Source organism: Anopheles funestus, chromosome 3RL, assembly GCF_943734845.2.
Source record: "Anopheles funestus chromosome 3RL, idAnoFuneDA-416_04, whole genome shotgun sequence".
Taxonomy (NCBI): Eukaryota; Metazoa; Arthropoda; class Insecta; order Diptera; family Culicidae; genus Anopheles; species Anopheles funestus.
In genome coordinates, this window is record NC_064599.1 from 26,519,319 (window position 1) to 26,547,282 (window position 27,964).

The 27,964-nt window shown below is 43.9% G+C and overlaps 2 protein-coding genes across 2 annotated transcripts; one reads left to right on the plus strand and one right to left on the minus strand.

The window, feature by feature from the left end:
- Window positions 1-381: 381 nt before the first annotated feature.
- Window positions 382-2,896, plus strand: LOC125770536 (bladder cancer-associated protein). Its single transcript, XM_049440247.1, has one exon. It carries the CDS (start codon window positions 784-786, stop codon window positions 1,021-1,023), a length of 240 nt encoding a protein of 79 aa, XP_049296204.1. The 5' UTR covers window positions 382-783; the 3' UTR covers window positions 1,024-2,896.
- On the minus strand, window positions 2,474-27,187 carry LOC125770447 (putative mediator of RNA polymerase II transcription subunit 26). Its single transcript, XM_049440084.1, has 6 exons — window positions 26,810-27,187; window positions 13,121-13,312; window positions 4,655-4,938; window positions 4,403-4,570; window positions 3,347-4,314; window positions 2,474-3,267 (listed from the first exon to the last, which is right to left on the minus strand). The coding sequence occupies exons 1-6, from the start codon at window positions 26,900-26,902 to the stop codon at window positions 3,245-3,247; spliced, it is 1,728 nt and encodes a 575-aa protein (XP_049296041.1). The 5' UTR covers window positions 26,903-27,187; the 3' UTR covers window positions 2,474-3,244.
- Between the last annotated feature and the right edge of the window lie 777 nt (window positions 27,188-27,964).

Genomic DNA, 27,964 nt, shown 5'->3' on the forward strand with positions numbered 1-27,964 from the left:
TCAATTCTCCTTCGAAAAAAAATGTCATCTCGTGGACATTTCCCAAAAAAAAAATTCTAAAAACTTGTAAATTTCTTTTTTTTTGGGAAATTTAGCAAAATTTATAAACTGATGTATTTTAATGCGAATTTGTTGAAATAAGTTTCTTTTCACCCAAATAATTGTTGCATTTGTTATTAAATTTATTTCTAGAAAAGCTAAACAACCTTGAAGTCGCGTCAGAATCGCAAAATTATTTTGGAAAATTGAACTACTTTTGTCGCGTTTGCGAACAAAATTGCTAAGCATGTAGTGACGGGGGAATAAATTGCAATTGATAGTTTGCTCGTCGTGTACGCTCATCTTCATCGTCAAGGTGGATAGAGCACGTCAGCGCGGAAACGTCAAAATGCGCCCTACCACCTTTGTTCTCTATGCACCCGTGCTAGCTGTCATAAATTCCTCGCCAAAAAGGGAAAAGCAAAAAAGGAAGAGTGTAAATACGATCATTTCCAAAAATCAAAAGTTGCCAAGCGTGTTTCGAATAAACTTTCGATGCTGATACTGTTTCCGGGCAGGCGTGGAATAGGCCCACGTCGGAGATAAGTAGTGGGTGCATCGACAACATTGTTCACGCGATAAGCATCAGCATCATCATCTCCTCCTACACGTACATTGCGACGAAGGCAGTGAAAGTACCGTGGTGTCAGTGGCACCAGGCGAAAAACATCAACATTCATCATCGTGTTGTTTGGCAAGTTGTCTGACCGGGAGAAATCAGCCAACCACGGAACGTTTGAAGCCATGTACTGTCTGCAATGTCTCATCCCGGTGCTGTTGATTCCCAAACCAACGAATCCAGCCCTGATGCAAACGCATGTGATGTTCATCGTGCTCTATCTGATCGGATTCTTCCTCGAGCGCAAACCGTGCACCATCTGCAGTCTGGTGTTCCTGATGGCGGTCTTTCTGATCTGCAACAGTGGCGTTGGAAACTGCTTGTTCTGGGGCAACTGTGAGGGCCACACGTGTGACAACGGCTAATGGAACGAACGATGATGGACCAACGATGCTAGAGAACGTGAGCTGGGTGGGTTGGTGATGGTTTCTTTTGTACTGTTTGTTTCACACTTTCTTGTCTTGATTGTTTCCATCGTTTAATCATCGACTAATTCGATCAATACGGCCAAAGATTTAGAGAAATGTGTAACTTATAAGTGCACCCCAATTGATGGCACATTCGTAGCAGTATGTAGCTGAAATGTTTTTATCGTTTTAGATGTTAAATCGGTTTATGATTATTTTTTTCGTTGTCTATATACGTTTTATTTGTAATTTGCTCGCATGATGGTTGACGGTCATATTTCGAGAACACAAAGACTGCAGGACGCAGATCAATCTGAAACGTAAAAGCGGTTGTGCTGTGCTTGATAAGCTGCTGGATTGAGCCTCTGAGATTTGAAAATAGCTAAGTCGTCCTTTTGAACAAATTTGCTACGAAGCTACTAAGTGCGCGGAATGAAACGTTAGACGTAGCTTACCCGTTGTGATCGTTGCAGGAAGCGTCGAGATTAGGTCCAATGTTTCATGATCTGCAACATCAACATTAACATGCTTACAGAAACGTACAGGTTGATAAACTTTAATAGCATACTATAGTAGTAGTGATACGTTTTTGGAACAGTAATGATTATCGTAATTCAGGATTAATGGTTGTTGGTTAACGATATTGGCAGTTCGAAATTCAAAGTGTCATCCTGTATCACCCGCTGTTTGGCCATAGTTAGCGAGCATTAAGTAAGTTCTACTCCCTTTTGCGAAGGGAGTAAACCAAACGTATCGTTACAAAATTAATCAAAAATTAATATCACTTGCACGTCCGCCTGTCGGCCGACTCGGCGTTAATTTGTAAGATGGAAACAAAAGCAAAATTGTCACCAAAACTATCGTGCCAGTGATTCGCTTAAAACACTCTGACACGCCAACCAGATACAGTAAACCTTTCCTGTTCAAGCCACATCGTTTTATCACTTTTGCTTAGCGGCCCATGGTTCATCTACTCGATACAATGTTATCATACTCTATCGTTATCTGCCATTCTACAAAGGTGGCACGGTGATAAGTACGATGAATCGTCTGCCGTTGGTACAGTGTAGTGCGGCGTGTCCTGAGCAGGAAGTCACATAAGAAATTGGCGTGGCGTTTACATGTGTTAAAGGATGTCATAAGTAAGAAAAAAAACTACTAGAAACACAGCAAAATGAGACAAAACGCGCTCGAGAACGCTAATTGTAAATAGTTGATGAACATAAATGTAGTATTTATTTTTTTAACAAACACATCTTGAATGTCCCTAGGTTAGCGTGTTAAAATCAATTTAAACAGCAAATGTACACTAATTAATAAAAAGAAACAAGAATAATCAAAAATCTTGAACGGCGAGCGCGCCCTTCTTTCATATCGTTGCGAGAAGTAAGAAATGTTTAACACACGGTTAAAATCATATTTGTAGATTTATTGTCAGCGTTGAACATACCCAGTTTGATGCTGTCTACTTGTATCGGTCCTCTTGCGAGAAACAGGTGTGCTTGCTTTGCTAAAAGTGGAACTTTAATTTTTTTTAAAACACCAAGCTCTCCGTTGTACTTTGTGCGGAAAGGAGGTTAATTGTTGCCTGTACTGTACTTTGTTTGCTGGCTGCAGAATCCTTTTCAACAAACACACCGACAATACACCGTTTCCGCTTCCCAAAAATGCGTATGCGTTCACTTATCACTTCGAGCTCTCGGGCAAACAAATGCCGCTACACATTACTAAAACGCATAAAACGCTCGCCGCCCCGATGGTGTTCTGGTGTTTTGCGTGCAGTATTTGCATTGGTCTCGAATCGCCTTTCCCCCGTACGTTTTTTTTTGTTCATTTCAAATTCCAAAAAAGATATTTATTTACATATTCTTTATTCGCCCTTCTTTGACGATGTGTTCGGCCACGTTGAGATTCGCTGATGTTCGTCCGGATGTTATTCCATCGTACTGTTTCTGTCGTTTTCCTTCTGCTGTCCCCGTAATAGTGTGTAGTACTAGCAGTTTCAAGTCCATAGTTTGCGTGGTAATGCTGCCGTTTAAAATCACATCTTAATTTGTGTTTGTTTGTATGTGGTTTAGGGCGCACATAAACAAAAGAAAGAGAAACAAAAAAAACAAGCCCATAGGGTGTTGCAGATAGGGACTACCGGTGCTGCGGTAAGCCCGTCCTTACGATCGATTTAAACCGATCGCGGTTGGACATCTGGAGGAGAGAAATGAAAGCATTATTAACAAGTGATCACTATTGGTAAAATATCATTCCACATCCATCGACTACGTACAATGTGGACGGACAGCGTCCTCCTCGGAGGCGGAAGTTTCCACAACCTTTCCGGGCAAGCTAATCGGCGTCAGCAGACTGCGACCGTAGTGAATTCGACCCATCGGAAGCATTGGTTGTGGTTCGGGCTGTTGCTGTACTTGCTGCTGCTGCTGTTGCGGTGCCTGTTGCTCCGGTTGCTGGTGGGCCTGCTGTTCCTGTTCCTCCTGATGTGCCATTTCCGGCTCGGTCGGGCGTGGTGGTTGCTGTTCCTGCAGCTCACGCTCATCCGAATGTGGCGACGGTCCTTCCTGATCGGGTACGTTACGGTACGAATCGGTTTCCTCCTCGCTTTCCTCCGATTCGGCAATACGGGCAATCAGCGATCGCAGCTGCTCGGTGAACTTCTGGGCAGCGAAGTCAGCGACATTCATCTCGTCCGACGACTGCATGGGGAACTTATGGATCGCCATATCGATCGGCATCTCGCGGATTTGGACCTCCTGTTGCTCCGGTGCCTGCGGCTGGGGAGCTGACTGTTGCTGCTGTTCCGGTTCCTGCTGCTGGCGAATGATCTGGGGCGGCAAGAATGGGCGCATAATCTCCGGAATCGGAATGCGCTGCAGATGGATGCGGACCTCGGTACGGGGCGGCATGGCAGGTTGGGGCTGTTGGGCCGACTGCTGATGCATCTGGGCGGCCATGATCTGGGGCAACTGCTGCAGGAATGGGTGGAAGTTGGGGCGACCCATCGGTGCGTCTGGGTGTGGGGCCTGCATCATTTGGGCCGGAATCGGAGGAAGTTGCTGCTGGGATTGCTGTTGATGGTGGGGGTTCATCATTGGCATCGGGAAGATTGGTCGTGGCATCTGGCGAATGATCGTTTGTGCCGGTGGTCCCATCTGCTGGGGCAGGTGCGTGAGTGGACCAAACGAGCGAACCGGTGGGATCGGAATCAACACCTGACGAACAGGCTCAGCGTCCTCATTCCTGATGTTGGGAGACAAAAACAAAGATGTACCGTTTATTAGCGTTTATATGCTGTCCACACACATCGGGTAGGCCGGGATGTACTCACTTCAGCTCGTTGCCAGATTCGCAGAAGATGGCAATACGCTCACCGGTAACCTTCTGCTGCTTCGGGTCCGTGGTCAGATCCATTCCGAATGGCAGACGCACCATTTTCGGTGGCGAATCGACCAACTCCTCAGAACGGCGTCGCTCAACGATACAGTTCATGCGGGACCTTTGAAGAATAACGAAGAACGAAAGAAACGATATTCGACATTCCAAAATTGTTCCAATTATGACGAACTCTCAAACTACTCACTTCTGGTTTTCCCGAAGAATAGCACTCGCCAGATCGGTCAGATGCAGATCCAGCGGCAGGTTGACGCGGTGACGGTTGTTCATGTCGATCGACTCATCGCTTTCACCATCGTTCGAGGAATCATCCTCATCCTCGGAGTCTCCCGATTCATCCGAATCCTCCTTGTGGTGCTTGTGGGATTCCTCCTGCTTTCGCTTCTTGGTTTCATCCCGATCGATCGTCTGCAGGTTGCTTTCATCGGCCGAGAGGTTGTCCTGCATCAAAGCCTGCGCCTTTGGCAATTCCTGTATGGGAAATAGAGAAAACCAGTATCGGTTAGTTAAGCAATTCCATTCCTTATGTGGGCGGATTACAATGCAGGCTAGTGCTCATGTCAAACTTGGAACGCAAAGCTTAACGCTCGTACGAAGTGATGTAAGTGTTTAGTAATCACCTCCCGGACACGATCACGGGTCGGGTAGAGTGAAAGCCCTCAAAAAAGGTGTACTTCCTCATTTGCTAGTAACATTGCGTAAAATGTGCTAACCATGTTACATACGCCTTTACATCAGCACGGACCTACGCTGGGGCCTCCCATGTTGTGGATGTAAACAAACTACCTTAAGACCCCTCTGTTACCTGTCGATACGAACAACGGAGCGAACAATGAGCGATAACGATCGTATGCGAAACAGTTAGAAGAAATTTCTTTCTTCTGATACATACAAGTGTGGAAGGTATTTTATGTGACATTTCTACACTTCTCTATGGAGGAGATACCTAGCCGTTCTAATTATGGAGTAACTGGTGACTGATTTGGACCTAACCAGATTGCACACAGCCGAGCGAGTGTGTTGCAAAAAACCGCCATGTCTGGTATGCCTCTGTACAGCATGGTTAGTGCATTCGACACTAGCCGTGGTAGACTTGAACGATACTTATGGCGATCGGATCGGGATGATCGTGATAAAAAGGCTTCTTCATGTTTGGTCTTTTCGTGTGCAGATAGCATCGTGTGATGCGTGCATTGCGTGTGAATGTCGCCATCGGATCACGTTCGTATACATTCGACAACTCACGGTGTAGATTAATGTGAATGATTGAGTAAGTTTGCTGAGGTCATCCTAAGGTACGAACCATCGAACTTTTTTTTTTGCTGAGCTTAAACGATGTATTACGTCTCCTTTCACGAATGGCGGTGGTTGTCGCTTTAGTTGCGCTTGAAAACTTAATTAATCCATTTCGAAATGGACTTGGATTACGGGTACGGGTAACTCTCCTACTAGTCCAAACATCATCTAAAGTTCATTAGTACATCGATTTGTCATGTACAGCAAGCAACCGTGCTTGCAACATCATTCTCGTACATCACTTTCACATCCAACACTTATGAACTGTTGGAATGAAAAATATTTTGCAGAACGGCAATAAACAACAACCACCTGGATGTGATTTGTAGATGTTACGCTACATTCTACAAACCCATGAAATAATCTTCTCAGCAATAGAAAACGGCTTAAACTCTACTTAAACTAACCATCCTGCATACAAGTGGAAGCATCGCCTGCAGAGTGATCGTTTCGTTTTGGGACGATCGATCCGGGTACATGATAAACGTAGTAGCCACGGTAACGATTATGAAACGACCTTTTGCCAAAGCGCCAAAAACGAACAAAACCAGCTGCCTGTGGCTCACTCGGCTATCCTCACCTTCACGGTGGCACTCACTCGCCACTCAACTCATGGTGCATTTGAGCTATCTGGAGATTGGAAAACGCGGTACAAATGAACCGTCAAACCGATTGATGATCACACCGATGGCCCCAAAGACCTCTACGGATTAGACCGCCGGTAGCACTCCCGGTTTTGCCGGTGGACGGTTGAATGTACGATGAATCGGTTTTTATTTTCCAAACCACTCGCACTCGCCAACCTTCCGCAAAGTGGTAACTTGAAGCTCACCTCATACTGTGTGAGGCGGTGGTTACTTCATCTTTCAGTTTCTATCATGCCGCGATGGCTTCTTGTCCGGCCATCGCCACTATTACACCCAATGGAGAGAAAGAGAGAGAAAAAAAACCATCTACAGGCTCCCTTCTTGGAACACAACCCAGTGGGGTGGGGTTGAAAAACCTTTGAACTCCAAGTCGACTTTGTCTCACTCTCCCTCTTTAGGTGGGTTTAGGGATGGTTTTGTGTGGTACAGCGACCGTTACAGCTTCCCCAACACACCCCGACAGACAGACAAAATTACGCGAGGAAAGAAAAGTGAAAGTGGTTTTACCACAATCACGTACACAAGATGGTCGTGGAGCACGGGAAGGTTCGTCGCCTGGCACTTTTCGCACCCTCCCGAAATGTTCACTTTCTTTACGGTTTTTTTTGCGGTTGTTATTATTTTCCGTTATTACTTCTCACTCCCGTCGCGATCGTTAGTGCTCCCACACACAACTATCATCCGCTTTTTGTCTGTGTCTTTTGCCGATTGCTTCTTGTACAATTTTGAAGCAAAACCGATCATTTGAGACGATTTCAACGAGCTGAAACACACTAAGCAACGAACCTCCTTCGCTTTACCTTATCTTCCCGGTGTAATCAACCGATGGGATTTGTCTGAGGACTGGTTTTATGGATTTGATTTTGGTTCGGCTTTTTTTTTTGGTTTTCGTTTTCTTTACGCCATTCAGAAACGGGACTGCGGAGGCTTCACTCATTTGGGTAGCAAACTAGCTGTGAAGGGCCTCACGGAAAAAGCATACCCATTTCTAGAGTCTAGTGACCTTTCTGTATGGAGGATGAACGGATCGCGTTGGTGAATCAAACCGGTAGGAATGTTGGGGATTTTTTTTTTTGGGGGGTTCTTATACTTGCACCCTTTGTCTTGCGCTCGTCTTGAAGAGGAGCATTATATAACGGGACATTATTTGTCCGGGTGGCGGTTCATTCTGAACGCCAGAACAGTTTCGAAACCCAGCACTGCTGGTGTGTGGGTTTCACGTTGGTAATTCGTTTGACAACACTTTATCCTCACTTTCCTCTAGAAAGTAGTTTTCGAGATGAGTCATGCAACGCGTTTAAAGTGCATTGTTTTGCCTACAGTGGGGATGTCTCCATTACCGGCACAGAGCTAATTAACGAAATCCTCCAAAAAGTGAGAGGTAAACGATCTGTCACGATGAATCCGAAAGTGCAACATTCACCCATTTCGTACGCAATCAAACACAACCATCAGCAACGGCGAAGGCTTAAGTACGACATTTGAAAACCACACTTTGGTGTATCTATTTGAACACTCTTTCTACTTCGGCAAGCTTTAGAAAAGACATAGAGAGCAAAAAGAAAAAAAACTGCGTTTATATTTCGTATTTCGTTCCGTTTGCAATATTTACGAAACATGTTCACACTTAACCAATGTGATGGCGTGCATGTTAGCGAAAGGATCGTGACGCTTGAAGGTTTTGATTTTTGCATCATGCTAATGAGCCGATTAAACACCCGTAGCACCCGAAAGGAAATTGGGAGAGAGAGAAGAAAAAAACATCATTAGTCACCTGATCGTCGTACATCGTGTGTTGATCGTACAAAATTTGGCAATGACAAATCCGGTACACGGAACAAAGCAAAGTTCGTCGTCCGGTGTTGTCAAAGTCTCTTACGAACGTGCCAACAGGGTAGTGTTATTATTTAGCTTAAACGATTTACCAAAAAACGAAGAAAAAAAAAACATTCCCCGCTCTACCTTGTAGATTTCCAAACCCGCTATTAGTGAAGCGTGTGAAAAATAAACTTCTTAATAATAAATGACACCCCCGGTTGGTTTTTGCTGTCGCGAGCGAGGAAAACACGTTTAGCTGTTGACAAAACCTTCTGACCCGAAAGTATAATTTGTCTTGTCTTGGCAGCAAGCAAAGGTGAGGCACCCATTTATCCTACCCGGTGCCGTGCAACGTTTGTTTGCTAAACACGCTTCTTTGCATTAGCTGGTAGGATTGTGTGGTGAAACGTGCAAACATCACTCACGATGTGCGTGATGTTTTCGCGAAAAAAAATCCACCCACATGTTCGCTTTAAGCTTTTTTTTAAGTTTTGTTGGAAACAAACGCGAACTCCAAAGTACAAAAAAATCGAAAGCCATCCGTTTGTTTTTTCTTTTCTTCCTGTGTTTGTCTGTGGGGGGGGGGGGGGGGGGGGTTATTTGTTAGTTTAGATGCGCAATGTGTTACGTGAATCAAAATCCGGTCAGTTGGACAAAACCCTCTTTTTGCTTTCGTGAAGTTTCCCTTTCAGGTATCGACACGCAAACAGCACTGTACGCAATATAGTGCTCGGTTTATATAATTGCAATTAAAAGAAATTGTGTACTTAAAAGTAAAACAAACAAAGGAATAAAAAAAAATCCACTATCTCTCGGTCGCAATCGCGGTCTCGAAAGCGATCGGTCAATGTAATGTTGCATTGGAGACATCCGCAGTGTACTCACAGTGTCAATTTTGGCATTTAGTGCTCCACTCTACTAAAGCAGCAGATATAAATTGCGTACCGAGCAACAAACTCAGTGTAAAATGAAACACAACAACAAAAAAAAAGATGTACACGAAGATGACCCGTGGAGGACGGAACTGCGTCACTGCGTCAGTTGCTAATGATACGATCGCGATCGCAATCACGATTGTGCTGGTTTTGTATCGTGCCGAGTTGGGACTGCAGGTTTTGGTTCATCCGTCTACCACCCCCCAGAAAGGGTGGTGGAACCATTATTAGCATGTCGCTCGGCCGTTTGATTCGCGTGGAGCTTAGAAATGGTTACGTTTCGTCTATCGCCGGAACGGTTTGCCGGTATGGAAAGGTGCAAGGTGAAGTGTTGGGGGGAGGCCTATGTTTGGAGGTACAAATTATAGAAAATCAATTGCTCATTGTTTTCCCAGAACCACCCCCTCCGGTACTAGCTGGTCCGGGGGAAGGGGGTGGAAGAGGATTATCGTGGGATGGGATGGGTAGATGTGAGCATTGCATTCCAATTGCTCGATCGAATAGTTTCGAAATCATGTGAAAGACTATGGGCGAAATGTGCACCACGAGGCGATCATAAAATAATAAAAATAGAAAACGGTAAGAGCAAAAATTCATTTTCCGGGAAAAAAATGGATAATTGGATAAACCCCTACGGGAGATAAAGCGCGAGTGGGAAGAGAGCTTCCAGTACACCGTCACTGTCCCAATTTTCCGCTCCTCCCTCTCCAGTTGATAAAGTCACGAACTTGTTAGAACACCAATCGGGAACGCATTTCCCTTTGATCGCACGACAATACATGCGAATTTTAATCACGTGGATGGGCCGGGAGTGGCACTTGAAAATTTTCTAGGTTAACTCTAGCGTGGCGCTTGGCGAGATACGACACAGATAGGGTGCATGTTTTTCCGTCCACTATTTACACAACCCTCATTACAAGCTTATCGGAAGGTGATCGTAGCTTTAATTAACCTTGCCTGCTACCCGTCAGCCGGTTTGGCGATGATGAGAAAATCTCATTTTCCAAAACCGTACCAAGTGAAGGTTTCTACTAAATAAAAGCATGGGACAGCATGGGTTCAATGTAGTAAACCGAGCAGCATCCAGCATGCATAGTTGCAACGGTGAAAATGAATACCTACACAAAGCGGCGGCACGTTTGAAATCTGCAAATGCTTTTTTATATAATTTTCTCACCGATTGGGGTTCTCAATCAGTTTGATAAGGAAAAGCTGCGGCGCAATAGCCACGCTCGCTAGGAAGGAAGTTCCCAGCGGATCGGGGTGCTTTTGGTTGCGGCTGACGGGTAAAGCGAGCTTGCATGACCCAGAGATCACCGGTAATGTACGGGAGTACAGTGTACGCTGTTATACAACCGGCGCATTGGATCGCAATCACAAGGTGGTGTCATTTTTCACGTCCCATGAGCCGGTGAGTCAAACGATGATGAGAACATGATACCATCCAAATAAATTCTTTATTGTCCATAAGCATTTTACTGTATTCGCTGAAAACACACAAGCTTCTTTAAACATTCAAAACAATAAATGCATTAGATAACTGGTAGAAACAGGTTGGAGGGAGTCTTTGGAAATGGCAGTAAAGAATACATTTGAAACCAGAATTTCCAGATTTTAGATTCTCAAACAATAAACCAAAATCGAACAACTTCGTTCTTTATGTCTTCGAAAGTGTATTCTCTCAGCAGCGATAAACTTCTAAACTGAAGAAGATATTCACCAAAAAGGAATCAGGAAGAAGCTCAGTTATTTTTCCAATTTTATCTTAAAATTTTTTCAAAACAATTTCTAGAAGCATCGATCAAAACCTGTTCTGAGAGAGCTAGTGTTGAAACTAAATTGCATAGACACGATTTAAGAATGGCGTCTGCCAAAGGAACGCCACCCGCGGTACAAGATTGAGTGGCATCACTAAGTTGACGGGTGACGTGTCGTCTAAGTTGACGGTTTATTAACTCTATCCAAGCTGTAATAAAAAAGCTATATTTTATACATTTCACAAGCCACCACATTGCATTGTGTTTCAATTCCAAAGGGATTGCGATGCCGTCTGAGATCACCAGTCACGAACTGGCCTTGATTTCCCAAATGTCATGCCCACGTCGTTAAGCTCTTTTTCGTCGTAAAGTGTTGTATGCTTGCGTATCGAAGCGTCACTCCAAAAGGGTATTTATGATGGATGGTCAAATGCACTTGGAACCGGTATGTATGATTGTGTTTTAGTACAATTAGCATCGGAATCGGATCTTCTCTTAGTGCACTGAAGGGAGTGTTGAATGTAGTGAAATAGCCAATCTGATTGGGGGATACTTAAGCGTCTTCCGAGACGCACCTGAAGGGCTATAAATAATAGGGACGAGATGCGAGAAGGTTACATCTGATCTTTGTCACATACAATTAGAGCTGCAATAAATCAGATTTTGGCCAATCAGTTACTTTAAAACCCGCATTGAAGATAGGAAATGCTTGGTAATAAATAGTAATAAGTATAATTACGTTATTGTTGACGAATGTATGATAGTACAGCCTGAGCGTCTGAAACTAAAGGAAGCTCTTTATATCGTATCATGTCATTAATTTTAATACACTGCTCGTCTCTGCCGGGGGAAAATATTGCACAGATATGCATGATACTAATAACGTTGCTGCAAAGATCATAGTACCGTGAATAACCACTTCCGTTCAATAAATTAATATGAGCCCCATGAGAACGGTTGTAGATGGTGATAAAACGTGCCAATTGGCGTTCAAGATATGGCGCACGATAACTCTGTTACCGGTGCACACTGACAAACCTCATAGCCAATGTGCTTTTTGGCCGATGAGTTCGTTCCGATGATCCCAGTTTTTAGTGTTTTGTTATCCCATAGCGAACCGCAGCACCTTGAACTGTTCACTCGTAAAAAAAAGAACAGTTTATGCGTTAGCACGTCTTGCAGGTCTGGGAAGCAAGCACACAAAAATAAAGCAAATGGTGGGGAATATCCAACCAAAAAACCATAAAGCTGTCAAGCCTTTGCCATTGCGAGCGTGCTTTTATGATCAGCTCACAGCCTCAGTTGCCCTGTGCACTTCGGGAGACACTTGGAGACACAAAGATCTCCACGATCGCATACGTTGCTAGCTGCGGTAATCACGAGGAACAATCGTATAAGTGTTTTACGACAATAATTTGCCTCTTGCACACTGTTTGAAAAAAAGTACGAGACGTTGACTAGTACGGGATTTTGAAGCCCGGTCGAAAAGCGCAGAAGATCCATCCATGCTGAGGTAGCAAATCTAGCCACAAAGGTCGATCCGCAAAATCATCAATGTTAAAAGCTTTTTTTTGGGGGGTGGATTTGCAGAGCATAGAGAAATACTCGCTTTAGTGTTTCGAGACGGTCGACATGCGTCATGCACCGGCAGGCAACTAAGTAACGCTAGCGGAAAAAGTGTTGAGCTTTGCAGACCGGCACTTCTTCAGTGTAAACAAAAATTTGTCTACAAGCAACACACCTTTCCGTACCGTAGAGGAAGGTCTACAAATTGTTTGGCGTTTGATGAATAAATCATGCACTTTATGGATAAGCGTACCTAACGTTGGTCCTAGGAATGCACGATGTTGTGATTCGGAAAATGGGTCTCTCCAGTGTAAACATAAGCAAGCTCATGTGTTTCTTCTTGTCGGAAAATAACCCGAAGTCTTGCTTCACATTAGGCAGTTGGCTTTATTATGGCTTTCCAGCTGACCGCGCACGCAATCGTACGTGGAAGTGTTGACAACGGGCGTGACCGTTTGTATGGTTCGGTAGGCTTCAAACATTCGTCGAACAAGGTAAAGAAATTGAAGAAGATCTCAAAGATGCTTGAAACGTATGACGACCATGATCTTGACACATCCGCTTTGGTGTCCACTGTGCTGCATACTAAGCAGACTGCTTTTGGGGCCAGAAATATTGGATAAAGATCACTTACCTGCTGCATAGCTTCCAACATTAGCTCCTTGTTGAGGACGGCATCGAGGGCCTGCATTTGGTCGCAGGATTGCTTCGCCTGCAGATACGACGAGGCCAGGATGAACGATCCAAGAATGAAGGACGACAGCACGACGGTGATGGCGATAATCTTGGCGATCTTCACCGAGTTTGCTTGACGCATTTTGTAGGCCTGTTCGAGGGAAGGAGACAGTTAAACAAGCGATCAATTAGAGTTGTTATGGATGAAGTTTTGTCTTCGAGCAGATGTGATCTCTTAATGAATGAAACAATCGCTAATACTAAATTCAACCAGAGGCACACAAAAAAATCGTTAAACTATGAAATCTATTTCCAGCAAACAAACGCTGCAAAAATTGGTTCGAATACAGCCCGTGCTTCCGGTCGCCCTCTGCTGTGGCGCATCCGGCTTAACACAACCGGAAAGCTCCCATTTGCATATAAAACTGCACACAACGACTCGCTGACAAACGATCGGTTTGTGTGCACTATTCCAATCACGTTCACCTGATGTCGTCATCGTCATTTTGCTTTTCCTTTTTCTGCCGCTGCTGCTCGTAATAGCAGCAGCTCCTTTTGTGGCGTGGACTTGGAATCGATCGAAGCGCTGACATGTGGTCCTGTTCACTGCCCACTGGTCCCATATGAATGGAGAGTTTTTATCTAACCTGTGGCTGGATGAGTTATATGATATAAATATATTCCCAAACGGTCGTAAAACTTCCCCTTTCATTTCCCACTTTAGTTGTACGCGAACGGTTCACGAAGAGAACGTTTGCAAATCAGATCCTCGTTTGTTGGAAAGTTGTACCACAATGCAAGCGAAACGAGTGGTTTAATAAAATATCAATATTGTTTTAGCGAGGGGTCTGCCCACAGCCGTATAATGGTTTTACTTCCTTTTGCATGGGGAAGGGATTTCGGGATCGGAAGAGAAAGGCATTGTGAAAATTGTTTTCTATCCACAATATTTGCCTTCTGCAAAGCTCGTTATACCTTGAAGAGTATTAAGTTTATTGATTTTATGACAAGACTAGACATAGTGTATACTTGTGTTAGCTAGAAGCGAAATGAATCAATTCTTCCTTTTCAAACTCCATTTATTTTATTGTCCAAAATTAATCGATACTCCGCGAAAGACTTAAGTTGGTCAGTTTTGCTAAAGTTACCTGTCTTGCGTGAAGCGTGTGAAGCACATTGACCACTCTCGGAGTGAAAGTAAATCGTCAAACTCCTGTTTTTGGGGGGATTTTTCAGTGCCAGCTCACACCATTCGGGTATTTACCCTATCAACTGAGGCAAGCTTGGGTTAATTTAAATGTCACACAATCAGGGGGATGAAAGCAAAATGACTACAAAAGAAAAGGAATACATCCGCAAATATCAACATTGGAGTTAAAAGCGGTAAAGAAGTATGATTCAAGCTGTAAACACATTATCCACTGAATCGTGAGGATCCGTACAAAAGTTTTATTGTAGAGTGAATTGAACTCTACCTCAAGACCCACCGTTTGGATGAATTTTAAACTTAATTTTGTGATTGAAAAATCAGCTGTTTAACACGTAATTTCAAACGATACACGGTACGATCGTTCTTCCCCCCAATGCAGCTTGTTTTATGATTGATGATTTACTACTTTCGTACCCACAGTGAAGCTCATTACACATCGCGTTTCTTGTTCCGATGTGCGTTTTTTTCAGGTCAACTTGGTCACGGCTGATAAAACCCCGAAAAGAGCAAAGATCGGCGGCAAAGCTTAGGAAAATGGCCGATGGTTGGTAATTAAACAGAAATAAATCATGCTCGAGGGCTCCAATTGGAACCCATTTCCAGCGTTTTCTTCCTCTCGCTCGCTGCAGCGAAGGTCACGGGAAAGGTTAGACTTTCCCGGAATAAATAACTTTACACCGAGGATAGGAATTTTTTACTTCTCCATTTAGCCACATTGTAGAGAAGGGGTTTTGCTACCCCTTAGATGAGCTAGTTTGCTGCACGCCATTTGTTTTTGTTTACATTGCAGATGATGTTTTGTTTTGCGCTTGTGGCATGTGCTTTAATGAGGCAGAAAAGCAAATGCGGTACAAATTCTGTTTTTTTTTTCCGCCCGCTAGTAGATTGTGTCTGCCTGCACTAATGAAAGGTTTATTTATCAAGCATCACAGAAAAGTGGGATTTTTTTTGTTTTGCTTTTGCTCAAAAGATTATCTCCATCGTGAGCTTGTGTAAGCGTAAGAATGCACGTCAGCTTGTGCGTATCGGATCGGGTTGAGGCTTGAAACGGATGAGCCCGTCTACTATTTATCCACCCATCATGCTGATCGGCCGTTTTTGATTGCTCAAGTGAATGAATTCGATCCTCGAAAATCGGAGTTTTCGTGTTTTGTATCAATCAGGGGCAAGTAGAGACAGAGGGTGGAGATGCTCCCCCAATGCTCTTCTTGCTCACCCCCCCCCCCCCCCCCCCCCCCATGGAGAAGCTGTGGCTCGTGATCATCTTTGAATGTGAGGCTATCATTATTAACTTTAGCTACTCATCGTCCGTTACCAAAGAAGGGAACCGCCGAACCGATGGACCAAGTTGGTTTGATCAAGCATCGCACAAAGAGGTTAAATTTTGCATACGAATCGATGTGAATTGCACTGAATTTTGGTAGGTAGGGTAGCTTCTACAAAAAAAAAAGTGCAAAATAGTGCTCAAGTGCTTGCTGGTGAGTTTGGTTGAAGAAAATCTTTGAGTGCCAAATATAGAAGCATCCTCAAACATCGCTTCCTAACGCAGTAAACGGTGATCATCACGACTCAGGAAAATGGCACAAAGAGTACTTTGCGCTAACATCATTAACGTGAGTATGGTAATTTTAAGCTACGCGTACGAGCGTAGGGAATTTCGAATCGTTTCGCTAGGTGCCGAGAGCAGCAACAAAGCGTAAAAAAAAGCAACCCAAAAAACCGCTTAACCTTCTGCTGACATCATCCATCTTCATGGTGAGTTTATAAGGTAGCGGGACGCGCTGTTTTTTTTTGTGGTCTGTTGCCGAGAAGAGATCTTCTTCAGTTTTTTGGCCACCATTAGCCATCACCTAAATGAAGCTCAGCAAGTAAAGACGATTACATTTGCGGTCTTTTTGAGAAAAAGGTTTAATTGTCGCTTAAGGTCGATACTAAACTTGGCAGGGAAAGAAAAAAAAAACAAACGGCCCCTAGACAAAAGGAGGCTGCACATAAAAGTCCACCGTGGTGGTATTATGCAACGAAGCGAAGTGGTTACGTCCGCAATTGTGCATCATCGGTGGCTGGTACGTTGGTTTTTGGTTGGCCCTCCCCCTTCCGAAAGCGGTCTTTCGCGCATCAGATTGATTACCTACAGCAAAACTCTGTGACCACCTCCATCAACAACACCTCCCTTCTCTTGTATCTTGTAAATAAGTCGCTACGTACGAGAGTAGACCTCCCGTAACGCAGCTTGGCAGTGATTGTGCGCGGTTACCAGAAGGAAAAACTTCAACGCGCGAATGCGCAACGAACGCACGCGCTGGTCGCGCTAGGTAGGTAACACTGGCGCTCGGAAAAAGTGTTTTCCGAGTGTGTGTGTGTGCATGAAAATTGATGTTGAATGCACGTTGGACATGCGTTTGCTCTGCTTTTGTGTAGTGGGTTGGCATTTTGTGCCGATGCCTTTCAACGGTGGTTGGGTGATATTTTCCCACAATTTCCTACCACAATGCGATTTGTTGTTTTATGTGCGCTTTTTCGCCCCTTATGGGGCATTGGTATTGTATTTGTATTCATTTCAACTTACTCACGATTTAAAAAAAAGTGTATAAATTCTTTAAAAAAAAATAATTATCTTTGTTTGATTTGATAATGAGAAAGGGAAACGTTCGATGGGTTTTTTCTTACGTTTTGAGTAGAAATATGTAAATTCTACTCTATTGAGAGAAAATAATAGTGAAAATCGCAACTCACAAACCTTCCACTTTACTAATGCAATCGAAAATAACACATGAAATCACTGCTTTCACGTATTTGTCAAACACCTATCGAGATCAAGCGGTGATCAAGTCAGCCGCCGGGTTCGATCAGACAGCAGCATACGCTGCGTGCTTACTTTATAGCGCACCAGTCCCCAAACGGGGCAGCAACTCTTTTGCACGCAAGTGAATGTGTTACCCGAAAACACGCTAACCTACAATCGGCAAACGTATCAGCGAGTGCCACGTCGAATGGCGGCACTGTGGTTGCGCCGTGTATTTCACGCACGCTGAATCGGAATGAGCAAAGACCGTCATTCAATCACAAAACACTGACCGCCTTTGCCATTATGTCTGTACCTAGCGGCACACAAAACCGTATGTAGAGCCCCAGCATTAGATCCGATGAAAAGTGAAACTGACGGGCCCAAGGGTCGTAAAGATTCTGGCCTGCGCTGGTATGCTGTGGTATGGAGACACAGACGGATCGATTGTTTTCGCACATATTAGCAGTTTTGCATGATGATGGAGTCGGGTGATCGATCGGGTACCAAGATCGGGCCGGTACGGTATGAGAGTTGATCGTACAATACGTGTGTTTGTGTGCAAGGGTGGCGGCACCCGTTTTCTTTTCATGCACTAGAAAAAGTTGCTTTGAAGTTATAATCATCTACCATACGTAGTGACGTGATGGTTCACTTTCAGCTTGTCCAAATAGTGAGCTATCTGAAAAAGAGATGTTACGTCTTAAAACCCTTCGCTTGAGGGTTTTGTTGTGCAGACGAAAACCTTCCTTCACGAAACCACCGCCGACATTACCCTGGGGAACCGTGTCCAATCGGTTGTTTAACCGTATCGCTTTGCAATTACTGGATAGAAGTCGATTGTTTCTTCTTCATAGCTGAGAAGAAGTTATTTAATCGATCCCTTCTTGCTTCGTGCCGCATTGAAGCATGAAGTTCGAGGCAAGCCGTTGTGCAATCGTACCGAGATCACATCACGGCCCATCGCAGGGGAAGCTTTCTTGAGGTATTCGGATATTCTTTCCACTTGCGGGTAATTATAAGAAGGCGAGAATTGCAACACGAACACAAAATCAATCACTCAAACATTGCTCAATTCTCAAACTCCCTCCGTTTAGCGGGGGATGTTTTGTATTGCAAATTAACCAACCTGAAAGAAAGTTCCATTTCATTATGGTGCATCAGAGTGTAAAATTACTGCACAAAGAGCAACGAAAAAAAAGTGGGTTTGTTTGAAAATTCATGATGGGCAGGCGTTCACTGCGTGCAATCAGATAACCAAGCGCTACATCCTCAAACGCTCATTAGGTCAGCGGTGTTGTTGTGCAGTTTCACTTTTGTCTGCTAACCGGCAGACCGGCATCAGAATGGTTTGCACGATGAACCATTATGAAGCCCTGCCGGAAGTATTACATTCTGTATTTTTTTTCAATTTCTCTCTTTATTTTCCCTTTTTGCCTCCTCTTCATGCACACAAACAGACACATACCAATGTGGGAGGTAATTTCTCGTAAACTCGCAAAGCAATCAAAAGTCAAGCATCAGTTATGGGGGGCAGTTATTTGTTCATCAGCCGGGCACTATACCATACGTGGCTGTAATGCACTGAAAATGGTTGCCCCCCCCCGCCCCCCCCCCCCCCCCCCCGCGCAAAAAGGGATGAGTGGACAGATAAATAAAAATAGCCCTCATTACATTAATAGCACCCAGTGGTCATTATTGAGCAGGGGGGATGTAGCTGCTACTCCGTGTTTCCACGCACACGCGGTGCGTAAAGTTCTCGAACAATTTCACCGCCATGTACGCTTGGTAAAGCAACAGATCATCCAACTTTGCAGAACATGGGTCGATATCCATCTGCGTTTTGGCATGGTTGTTCTAGGGTTGTTACTGCAAAACTTGACTTAACCATAATATGGTTCCGCACTTGAAGATAATTCTTAATACACACAGCTGGCATAAAAGACGCGTATAATTGCAGCTGAGGTTGAGCGGGTTATTTCTTCCGGAACGAGTTAAACAAATTTTTGTGCAATATTAGTAAATACCCAACAAACAAAAAAAAACAATGGCTGCCATTTTTAAGTGTCTTTAAATCTGTTAGTTTTCAACCACTCACACACAGAGAGAGAGAGAGAGACCTAAGGGAGTAACGAAGGGTGTCAAATTATCCTGTCGACCTTCTGGCTCCACAAACTATGCCAGATGATTACGAATCAACACAGTGGAAACAGCACACACACAAAAAAGCGATGGAAAACGTGTCGGGAAAACACGGTTTTATTTGACTGTAGGCATATCCGACAAACAAAAACCTATGATTTGCTTGTTTTGGGTCATTTTGATCATGAGCTGATGGTGAAAAATGTATCCTCGACAATTGCATCGCCATCGGGGATCACCGTTTTGCGTTCAAGCTCGGACAAAGACTCGAAAACTTCGTTTCCATAAAATACGTTTGTGATCTTGCGATCGTTTCACCTGGGTTGATATCATATTGGAACTGCTCTGTGCGCTTGCCTGTACTCATTCAGAACGAACGACGAGACGTCGATGACGTCGGTAAGACTAATTACTTCCTGGTAGAACAATCAATTCGTGCACCCCAGCATAAGCCGTGGGAGGCATTTTTGTTGAGGTTTTTTTTTATCTTCAAAATTCTTATGCGCTTTAGGTATTTGCTAGAACGTGAGATAATCACGAACGTTCAAGGTGAATGTTATTTCAACCAGGGGGTCCATGTTTGTATTTCTTGTTGAGCAATACCTTTTGAACTGAGCAACGATCGTGAAGTACGCCGGAGGATCGCTCATGTCTGCATTTACTGTGGATGACTATGGACATTGTGGAGTTTTTGTTTTGTTTTTATTCTACAAACACGTCAGATGAAGTTGTATGGATCGTGTCTAGTTATGAATTTCCTTGTTAATGGTATCTTCACAATTTACAATGTATTAGACGTAAAATAGGCAACGGAGTCTTGCAATGTCTTTGAGTAAGTCGTTGCGTAGTCTGACGCACTTTCCTTTCCTAAAGTTTTTCCTTTACAAATGGCGAACAGTCTTTCCTCTGCTTCGTGCGCTTAATATGGTAATCAATTACTGTCAGCTGAGCTAAAGCTGCCTCGGTCCATTTGAAGTAAGTTTTTATTTAAGCATTTATGCTTTACCTTAAATGGGCTGCATTGCAATGTCCCACAGCTTGTAGCAACTGTTTGAATGCAGCACAAACGGTACCAAGGAGATGTCGCGGGTGTTTTTGGGACGGATGGGGATCCGCAATCTTGTCAGTTGAATGTCCCCCCTTGGGTGGACAGATAGTGTGGGAGTTTTCCGCTTCCCATCCGCAATGTTCACGGAATATTGGTTTGCGGTGACTTTTACTTCACTTTCGATTTCATCCGGCTTTCGCATTTGTTGCGTACTGTCGAGATACTTGAACCACCAGCAAATTGGGTGAGTCTCAGCCTCTATCTCTCCATTTCTGTTTCGCGCTCGTCTGTGTCTAAAAGTATCTCTTGCATGATGGTTGAACTTCCCCCCGGGGGGGTGGGACACTGACCCGTGCACGGCTAGTGTGCCGATTGCGTACGGCAAGCTTGTTGTAAAAATATAAACCATTTCCAATCGGATAATACAGAGGAGAGCGTTCTTTTTTTTTCTTCTTTATCCTTTATCCGAGTGTACTTCTTATATACCGGTTAAGATTGGGATATTAAAGGGGATTTTACCATAGCCGTTGCGGTTACGGCTCTCAAGTGACTTTGGTTAATGGCGAAAGTGTTACTTTGCCAACAATTCCGCAAGTACCCGAAACGAAACTACCCCGACAACTGGCAGGCAAAGTAAAAGAGCAAACCCCCTGCTGGAGGAGACACTTGAATTTCTTAAGGTTTTACTTTCCCCCTGAAGGGACCATGTCCCCCCCGGGGAGGAGAGGGATGGGGCAGTGGGGTATTTTTCATTTCAAACACAGCAACAAAATCAACCCCCCGCGGGGTGGTTGGCTGACGTGCGTTGAATGAGAGTTGACGTTATTATTTTTATTATAATTCAGCGAGGCAATAGAAAACCCAACTCACAATAGTTGAACGGAAAAAGGAGGTCACCAATTATGCGTTACGCTATAGTGCAATTGCAACGGGTTTGGACGCGTTTTGGCAGTTTGGACGACAGCATTTGGGGGTTTTTTTTTGCGGTCGGTCTCGTTAGAAAATGTCACCGTCGGTTACAGTAATGAATGTGGACCCCTTTGGGCTGTAGTGGCACCGTTTCGAAAGTACCTTGAAGTTAATTAGCTTTTAATGGTAAAGTTGCCAAATACTGTACGCAAACAAGAAAAACAAGATCAGTGCGTCAGGGGTTTTGGGACAAAAAGCAAATTCCTTTTCCTTCATGCGCTATGTACACATCGTGTCTTCGTCTATCATCTATTGGCAATGGACAGAAATATGTCCAAGCAATTGGAGGAAACTGCTACACCAACTCATAAGATAATAATTTCCTTTGTCTTTCCGGATGTCACCATAGTTTAGCACGTCGGCTCGATATCACCTATATGAGGTGTGTGTCTACGTGACTACGCACGATCGTTTCCCACAAGGCATCCCCAGGTTGTCGTGAGCAATACCTGCGACCATTCCATGCTCTATCACAACAGCTCAACCATTCCTTTTTTTTTTTCAAAGTACAGTTTTTTTTCTCTACTTTATTTATTATCACTTGAAGTACGGTACCAGCACTTAGTAATGAGTGTTTGTGTTTGAACAGTTTGTGCGCAGGAAATACCAACCGAGCGCGCTCTTTGCCGCAACTTGCGCGAATGGAAAACTAAACATTGTTTCCCAAGACGCATTTGTCCCGCAGTGTAGTGTTTCGATTTTGAAATAGTTCGTGACTTGAAACCCTCTTCTTTTGATGCGGTTCTGCAGCCGATGCAGATGCAGGCACCGGTGTATCGTGGGACAAACCTTCAAGAATGGATTGATTAGTGGTCACGCTATGGCGCAAAAAAATAATCTTCAAATAACTTCTGTACGAGCGTTTGTTGCAACAGTAAAATAAAGCCGGAAAGCGAGATTTTGTAGCTTCTTTTTCTGTTTTGCAAATAGAAAACATCACAAAACAAAGCAACAGCACACGGGGAACAAATTGATCGTCAAATCGATTGGACCCGGTTTGGGGGATGGAAACAAAACCCGCGATCGAAATGGTAACGTAGCGAATGTACATCGAAAGGTCTCCTCCTCCTTGGTGGAATTGTCTTTCCGGGGGGAGGAAAAAAACGGCACAACGTTAATCCTGCAGAATGGAAAACATGGCGTGGAAAATATGGATAGCCGATAGCCGAACATGAACCTGTGTGCCCGATCCCTCGGTCCATATCGTTCGATTGCGATTGCGATGAATTCATCATTACCGAACGCACACCGACAGCTGTTTTTGGATTTTATGTTTATGCCACTGTGTTTCTTCTTCATTGCCGTTTGTACGGCTCTGGTCGTAGCCGATCGTCGCAGTAATGGTTTTGCACCAAATCTAGGTCAACTTAGAGCGGTAGCTTCAATCCGATCACGCTCGATCATCCTTTTACTTTATTCCACCGACAGACCATCTGACATTGGACGCTGGAGGTGGCTGCAGCTGCAGATGAGAATAAATCGCACAAGAACATTCACCGTCCACCGTTTCTTGGAGAGCGGGGGGGTTGGGGATTGGTGATGTTGCGTCCATCTAGCTGCTTGCCGTACCAACCACCAGCTCCGGATGCCCTGGTTTTACCCCGGACCCCGAATGACTCGATTCGTATTTGGAATTGGAAAAATCTTCTCGCCACACAACATGAAATTAAAAGAAACAAATCCCCCGGAGACACTTCACGGCTTGATTCAAGTGACACATCGTAGAAATAAACATGTTTGCCAATTAAGCATGCATTCCCCGGCTTTACGCTTACTGACGATTCGTTGTGCAAAGTGGTGGTACCCATCTTTGAAATGGGGAAATGGGATTGTGGATACATTTTGTTTTTGCTGCTGGCAAACCGAGTTCCATGGTTTTATTTCAGCAGCTTCCCAATTCAAACGATTTGTAACGAAATCGTTTCACTGTTTTCGGGACGGTTGGGATTGTATTGTAATTTTAATGGGTCACATTTTAATGCTCGTTTTGAGAATGCAAGAACGCATGCATGCTGACGTTGGTGAGGGTTAATGCCTAATTAAAATGGGGTCCATTTTTATTGCTGCAAAACAGTCCCAGCAGTGGGCTGCTGTGTTTAACACCACGTCCAAAATGTTAAGGGTGCCGTCAAATAAAGCTGTAAAAATAATCTGAATTTAACAACCAACAAATCGCACGCACAATCCAATTTGCGCCGGGAGCGATGGTTGTAGATTATAATTTGGCAAGATATGTTCCTTTTTTTTTGCTGATATTTAAAACGATCTAATTGGAAAGGAAATTTAATCATTTCGAAGGGTTCATTTCATTATGCAACCAGCGGCAAACGCTAGAAACGGCTGATGGACGTTCAATAACATTAAATGTAACACACATTGTCTGTGATTATTATGGTGATTTTGGGCTGCGATTGTTTCACGCATAACCGAACCGAATTCCGTTCCTTCCTATGCTGCTGCCTTCACGGCATCGTGGTTCGAGCTTTGGTACCTTTCGCCTCTGCAGCTGTTTACCATTTTTGCAATACTTTCCACACACACACACTCTGGTTTGCATGGTTTACGATCGTTTCCTTGTTCCTTTCCATTTTGATTCGTTTTGATTTTCCTTCTGTTTTTTTTTGTTTTGCACAAATGATTTCCTTTCGATCGTTTTTGCTATTTTTTTTCACTTTACCTTGCTTTCGTTTTCCTACTCTTCCACAAAACCCACTACCCGCTACCATCGTGTGTTGCGAGAATTGCATCTTGTTAACTAATCAGAAGAGTTATGGTAACCGAATCGAAAGTAAGGAAAGAAGAAAAAAATCGCTCCAGAGCAAAAATAATCAACAGCTGGGCCAAGTGGAAACGCTCAGGGGAATATTCCGGTTTGCCGTTTGGTGTGAGGCAGCCGATTAGATAGTCTGGTGCGCGAATGGACTGAGGAATCGAAGAAGCTATAATGAAACGTGTATTAGTTCCATTGTTCCAAAACACCCGTGCCGTATTATAAATTCTGTGCCTGAAGTGATGCTTCAAGTGACCGAATGGAAAATGAAAACACCTTCAACGTTAGATAGCTTGAAAAAGCTACAACCGAAGCTTCCCAACCGAAGATCATTCTAATCTCGCCATTCAAATGGCCGACCGAGATAAAATAGTGGCGAGTCGAAATGTTTAGTAAAATGCATAAATTTTAAGCTCAAAGTGAATGTAAATCGGCAAAAAAAAGAAACAAAATCCAAAAACCACAACCGCCTTACTTAACATTGAAAGACTTCAACGCATCGCATGGCGAGGAACCGGCACAATGCATTGTTTTAGGTTGCGCGCGTGAAGCCATCACCTTTTGTGAAGACGAGCAGAAAGCACTCAGCCAGCCAGCTAGCCAGCAACAATGTGCCTTATGGGGCCATGGACAATGGTGGCAGTATCGGGTCAACGGTAACAATAAGTAACAATGGTTTCATCGAATGTTTCAAACCCCTCCCCCACCCAACCGGATGAGCGTGCGGTGGCGGATGGGAGTTATATTGGGGTGAGTATGCAGGGAATTTTCACCACCCCCAAAAAGCCATTCCCATTCGTCACTAAAGACAATTGGGCATCACACACTCACTTCCCCCGGGGTACGTTTGGAACGGAAATCTGTTCCACTCGCGTACGGTTCCAATTTGATAATCCATTTGCTTTCGGAGTCAGTGCATTTTCAGTTCCCCCCCCCCCCCCCCCCTTGTGGGAGGGTGCAAAAATGAAGATCATCATCACAATGATCATGATGTAGATTGCGATTGTGAAGTTTGTGCCGTATGTCTTGTCCGTTTAATTAGTCTTCTTCATGCAGCCGCAAAACTGTCATTGTCACTTGTGCCGCGCGGCACTATCTCGGTGCATCTCTGGAACGATTATGTTTCGTATGGCTGGTGCCGCTTTCTGCAGATCTTGTCGAGATAGTAATTATGCGGGTTAATAGCGCTATGCAACTGGTAAGCATAACCACCGCCGATGGTACGGGGTGATGATTGTATGCTTATAATGCTCTCAATTAAACTACCCAAGGGAATGTTACTTACGAGCCAAGTAACGAAGTGCTTCAAAGCGTTTTGTTGGTTTTAAACAAAATTTAATAGTTACCTGCAGATATCTATAAAGCGATAAGCAAGAGTGTATATTTAAAACTAAATCAACCATTTTGCCAAACAAGTTTTCGTTCTATTCGGCAGTAGGTATATAATTATAGTTTTTTTTTTCAATTTGAAATTGCTACCTTTAGCTTTTGCTGCTATACGGTTAGACATTGAAAGAAGATGTTGGAATTTTACCTTGTCAAAAAGATCCGCAAAAACATGGAGTGTAAACGGTTCCCATCATTCTAAAGAAATGCATTCCCCAAACGAACAATCACGATCCGCGCAACGAACTCCGCTTCGTGAGATTTCGATGGGAAAATATTCGCAACGAAACTGACAATCATCTATGAATAGCGGAATTCGTGAGATATTGGCAAGAGTTACAAACAAACTCGTTCTATATGAATATCGTTTCAGATGTTCTTTTTTTCCCCGTATCTTTAAAAGAGTCTCAGTCCAAAATGCAAAACATCTTTTCCGCGTCGAACGATCAACGCGTTGAAAGCAAAATCGGACACCACTTTTACTGAGCAACACGTAGTCAGCATCATCATTATAATTCTCAAGGTCTTCCACAAAACAGGGGGGTGCTTTTCGATAAAATATAGCCTTAACACACATGCGTCATCAGTCGATTGCTGAAGAATGGGTACGTTTTGGTGAGGCAGCGAGATTGGAGAACACAAAACAGGAAAACGGTGGGGCTTTGTGTGGCTACCAGAATCATCTTCGCTCGGTTCAGATCTATAGCCGGTTCGATTGGATGAAACATAAACCAACATTCGAAGCATTCGAAACGCTTCACACTCACTCACACGGGAGGAAGATGTAAATGAGCAGCAAACAACAAACAGCCACCAGTGTTGCGTTTCCTTTGCCCCAAGATGGACCAAGATGCTGGGTGAGAAGCAGGAGCAAAGTATACGTAGCTTGGCGGACACCTGGCTCAGCCGTCAAGGTAGACGGGTCGGTAAGAAAAGAATCCGGCGGTTCCGTGAGTTAATGTCGCTAGTCGTGATGTGAGGAACGAACGAAGGGAGAGTGGATCACGAACGTGACTGACTGTTGCACGGAAAATCACACGAAAAACGCACTCAACAGCATGTTGTGTTGTGGCGTGAAATGACTCCAGTTTGACCTTAATAGTGTGTTGCATCGTACACGGCACACTGGAAAACAATGCATACGAATGTGCACACACGCGCCCCATTACCCCATTGCTGTACGCTTCAGGTGTTGTTTCTGCACCTTTAACTTCACGACGAAACATTGAACGAATCACTTTGGTACGTTTTCCGGAGTTTCCCCCCATACGATGAGATGACATGAATGGTGAAGGAAATGATCTCGACTCGACTGTGGGTGTGGGAGAAGACACTTACGGGTGGTGCTTCACTGGTGGTGCTGTACACTTCACTTGCAGCATAATCCTGCTTCATCGTGACGGCCATCGAATCCGGTTCCTTCTCCAGCATCGTGAATAATGGGTGTCGTTTCGTTGATGTCTTCGCTTTCGCTTTTCAACTAAGAATTGAAACACTGCCAAACTTGCGAGGGGGAAGAAACAAATCGATAAACCGCACTACCTTCGGACACTGAAGGATGTTTTAGATAACGCAACACACGACACCGTAGCTAAACGTAAGGAGATCGACTCCCTTTAATGGCGAAGATGTTGAAAAAGGGTGGTTTTTCCGTTTCTGTTCGAGGTGGGACGTCCGTTCGCGTGAACAGTCGCGGAACGTTTGAATTATTTTGAAACCGTCCGCCACCATATAATAGTGGCTCAAACGAGCGGTTCAGCCGACTGGGGGATGATTGTGTTCGTTGTGTGCGTGTGTACGTCGTTGAATACGATCGTGATCGACAGTGGAGCTTACTTGTGGGGTGTACAGTAACGTGCAGAACAAAACAATACAAGTTTTTTTTTATGAACCAAGATTAAGCATGGGGGTGTTACGTGTATTTATATAAAGTTAATTTAAATATAATTTTTTAATTCACCTTGAAGTATAATGTACCTGAGTATCCTGTGTTATTACTAGCACATTGAGCTGATAGCATTCTTCACATGTTGGGTGGAAATTGGAGGAAGTATTTTATTTCTTTTTTGTTTTTCAACCAGATAAAAGGCAAATATTTGTAAAATAGGGCTTGTTTCCCGCATCTGTATTAATTTTAATAAAACGGATTTTCTTTATCTTACTGAGGGAGGGCAGACCAAAGAAAGCTTTTGCCGCTTAAGCTAGAACCCTAGTAGCTCGTGAGTGAGTTCGACTTTAAGTCAGTAAGGGGCTTACTAGTAACTCAAGTGAGCTAAGCACTGAAGAACTAGCTTATCTAGGAGGAAAAAAAGTATCAATTTTCCAACCCAATAAGCATGAAGCATAAACCAATGAAATTATACTTTTTTTTACAGAAAATTAAACATGAAAGAAATATCACACAGTTTGCGTACAGCACTGTAAAAATGCGGACACACAATCTCTCCCCCAAATGGTTCATTGTGTGCGCCAGCTCTTTCCACTTTCTTTGTA

Coding starts and splice junctions, on each gene's coding strand:
- LOC125770536 (XM_049440247.1), top strand. CDS start 784: ATGTACTGTCTGCAATGTCTCATCCCGGTGCTGTTGATTCCCAAACCA.
- LOC125770447 (XM_049440084.1), bottom strand. CDS start 26,902: ATGCTGGAGAAGGAACCGGATTCGATGGCCGTCACGATGAAGCAGGAT. Junction 4,315..4,402: donor GAATCTGGCAACGAGCTGAA/GTGAGTACATCC, acceptor TCCCAACATCAG/GAATGAGGACGCTGAGCCTG. Junction 3,268..3,346: donor GGACGCTGTCCGTCCACATT/GTACGTAGTCGA, acceptor TCTCTCCTCCAG/ATGTCCAACCGCGATCGGTT.